We start from the raw sequence: 1,833 nt of genomic DNA on the forward strand, positions 1-1,833 counted from the left end.
CTCTAACTTTATGAAGACAACTCTGCTACCATTCCAAGTTTACTAGGCGGAGTTTTCACTGTTTTGTGAGACTTACATCAAAATTCATTAGCTAAGATTTGATATTTTTATGAATTCTATTGTTCACCCAATCTGTGCATTATTGATTCTTTAATCTGTACCAAACATAGTTTTAAATGCCAGAAATAATTTTATATATTTCATAGTAATTTTGTAATCACTTAGAGAAAATGATAAAAGAAAATGAGCAGTTGGAGAAAACAATGACACTTACTCTGATGATGTTGAGATTCTGTGCATATTCCAACTCCTGTGTCTTTGGATATTTAGAACATTATCTGATTATGAAATAATAAATATAATGATTATGGTAAAGAATACGTTAATTCTGTGCAATATGTATTTCTCTCACTTGTTACTTCTGAAAATTTTTTGATGTTATTATTTGATTCATTGAAGATATGAGTTAACTAAGGTAAGGCTGACCACATTTAAGATCATCCAGTTTAAATTATTATTTCCAACTATTTGCTGTTGGCATTCCAGAAAATCTTCTTGATCCATATTTTTTTCATGGCATTATTTACTTCTGCATTTCTCAGTGTATAAATCATGGGATTTAGCATGGGAGTGATAATGGTGTAAAATACAGCCACCATCTTATCTTCTGCAAATGTCACATCAGAGCGCATGTACGTGAAAGTACAAGGACCAAAAAAGATGATGACCACTGTAATGTGGGCTCCACAGGTGGACAGAGCTTTGTGTCTTCCTTCTGCTGACTGCTTCCTCAGAGACACCAGAATAGTAGTATAGGAGATGAGCAAGATCACAAAGCTCCCCAGAGTGACAGTACCACTGTTGGCTGTCACAACTCCACCAATAATATGTGTGTCTGTGCAGGCAAGTTTGAGCACAGGGCGGACATCACAGAAGTAGTGATCAATCTCATTGGGTGCACAGAAGGGTAGCTGAACTACTAGAGATAAGGGGATAACAGTGTGGATGAGCCCACCTACCCAGGTCCCCAGCAGCATTTTATTGCACTTCTCCCTGTCCATGATGGTCATATAGTGCAGGGGTTTACAGATGGCCACATAATTATCATAGGCCATTACTATAAGAATGAAGATCTCAGTGCTTCCAAAGAAATGCACCCCAAAGAGTTGCAATATGCACCCCTCATATGAGATAGTTTTGTTCTTTGCTAACAGGTCAACAATTGTCTTGGGTGCTGTAGCTGAAGAGAAACAAATGTCCACAAAACATAAAGAGTTGAGGAAAAAATACATGGGAGACTTCAGAAGGTTCCCCATGAAAATGGTCAGCATAATGAGGAGGTTTCCCAGAAGAATGACTGCGTAAAACAATAAGAACACCACAAAGCAGACTTCTTCAACATCTGGATTCTGAGAAAGGACCCAGAAAATAAATTCAGTTACATTATTTATTTTTTCCATGTAATGAATCAAGTAGGCCAAGTGGCCAACACAGTTAAATTATCTGAAAGAAAGACATCAGAAAGACTATTAGCATTTATTTCTAACTCAAGATAAATTAATGATCACACAGTTAAAAATGGAAGAAAAATGAGTACTGAGTGAAGATTGACATGAATACATAAATTTTAGTGTTTCTTTTCTCATAATTTACATCAATAATATACCAGAGTTATTCATTTCACATGATGGAGCAGAGAACAGAGAGACAAAGCAAATTCCTGAATTAACACATCTAACCAAGGTTCTCACATGCCTAACCTTTTCCTAAGGTTAACTTATATCATTTTGGGTAAACATTTAGTTAGTGTTCTTTCTGTAAAAGACACACAAT

General features: G+C 35.8%; 1 protein-coding gene across 1 annotated transcript; it reads right to left on the reverse strand.

Annotated features, from left to right (window-relative positions):
• Nucleotides 1–524: 524 nt before the first annotated feature.
• On the reverse strand, nucleotides 525–1,460 carry LOC124109278 (olfactory receptor 4S2-like). The gene has a single exon (XM_046467783.1). It carries the CDS (start codon nucleotides 1,458–1,460, stop codon nucleotides 525–527), a length of 936 nt encoding a protein of 311 aa, XP_046323739.1.
• Nucleotides 1,461–1,833: the final 373 nt, after the last annotated feature.

This window comes from Marmota monax, unplaced genomic scaffold (genome assembly GCF_021218885.2).
Source record: "Marmota monax isolate L192 unplaced genomic scaffold, Marmota_monax_Labrador192_F-V1.1 WCK01_AAM20220418_F8-fsc01120, whole genome shotgun sequence".
NCBI lineage: Eukaryota > Metazoa > Chordata > Mammalia > Rodentia > Sciuridae > Marmota > Marmota monax.

Coding starts and splice junctions, on each gene's coding strand:
- LOC124109278 (XM_046467783.1), bottom strand. CDS start 1,460: ATGGAAAAAATAAATAATGTAACTGAATTTATTTTCTGGGTCCTTTCT.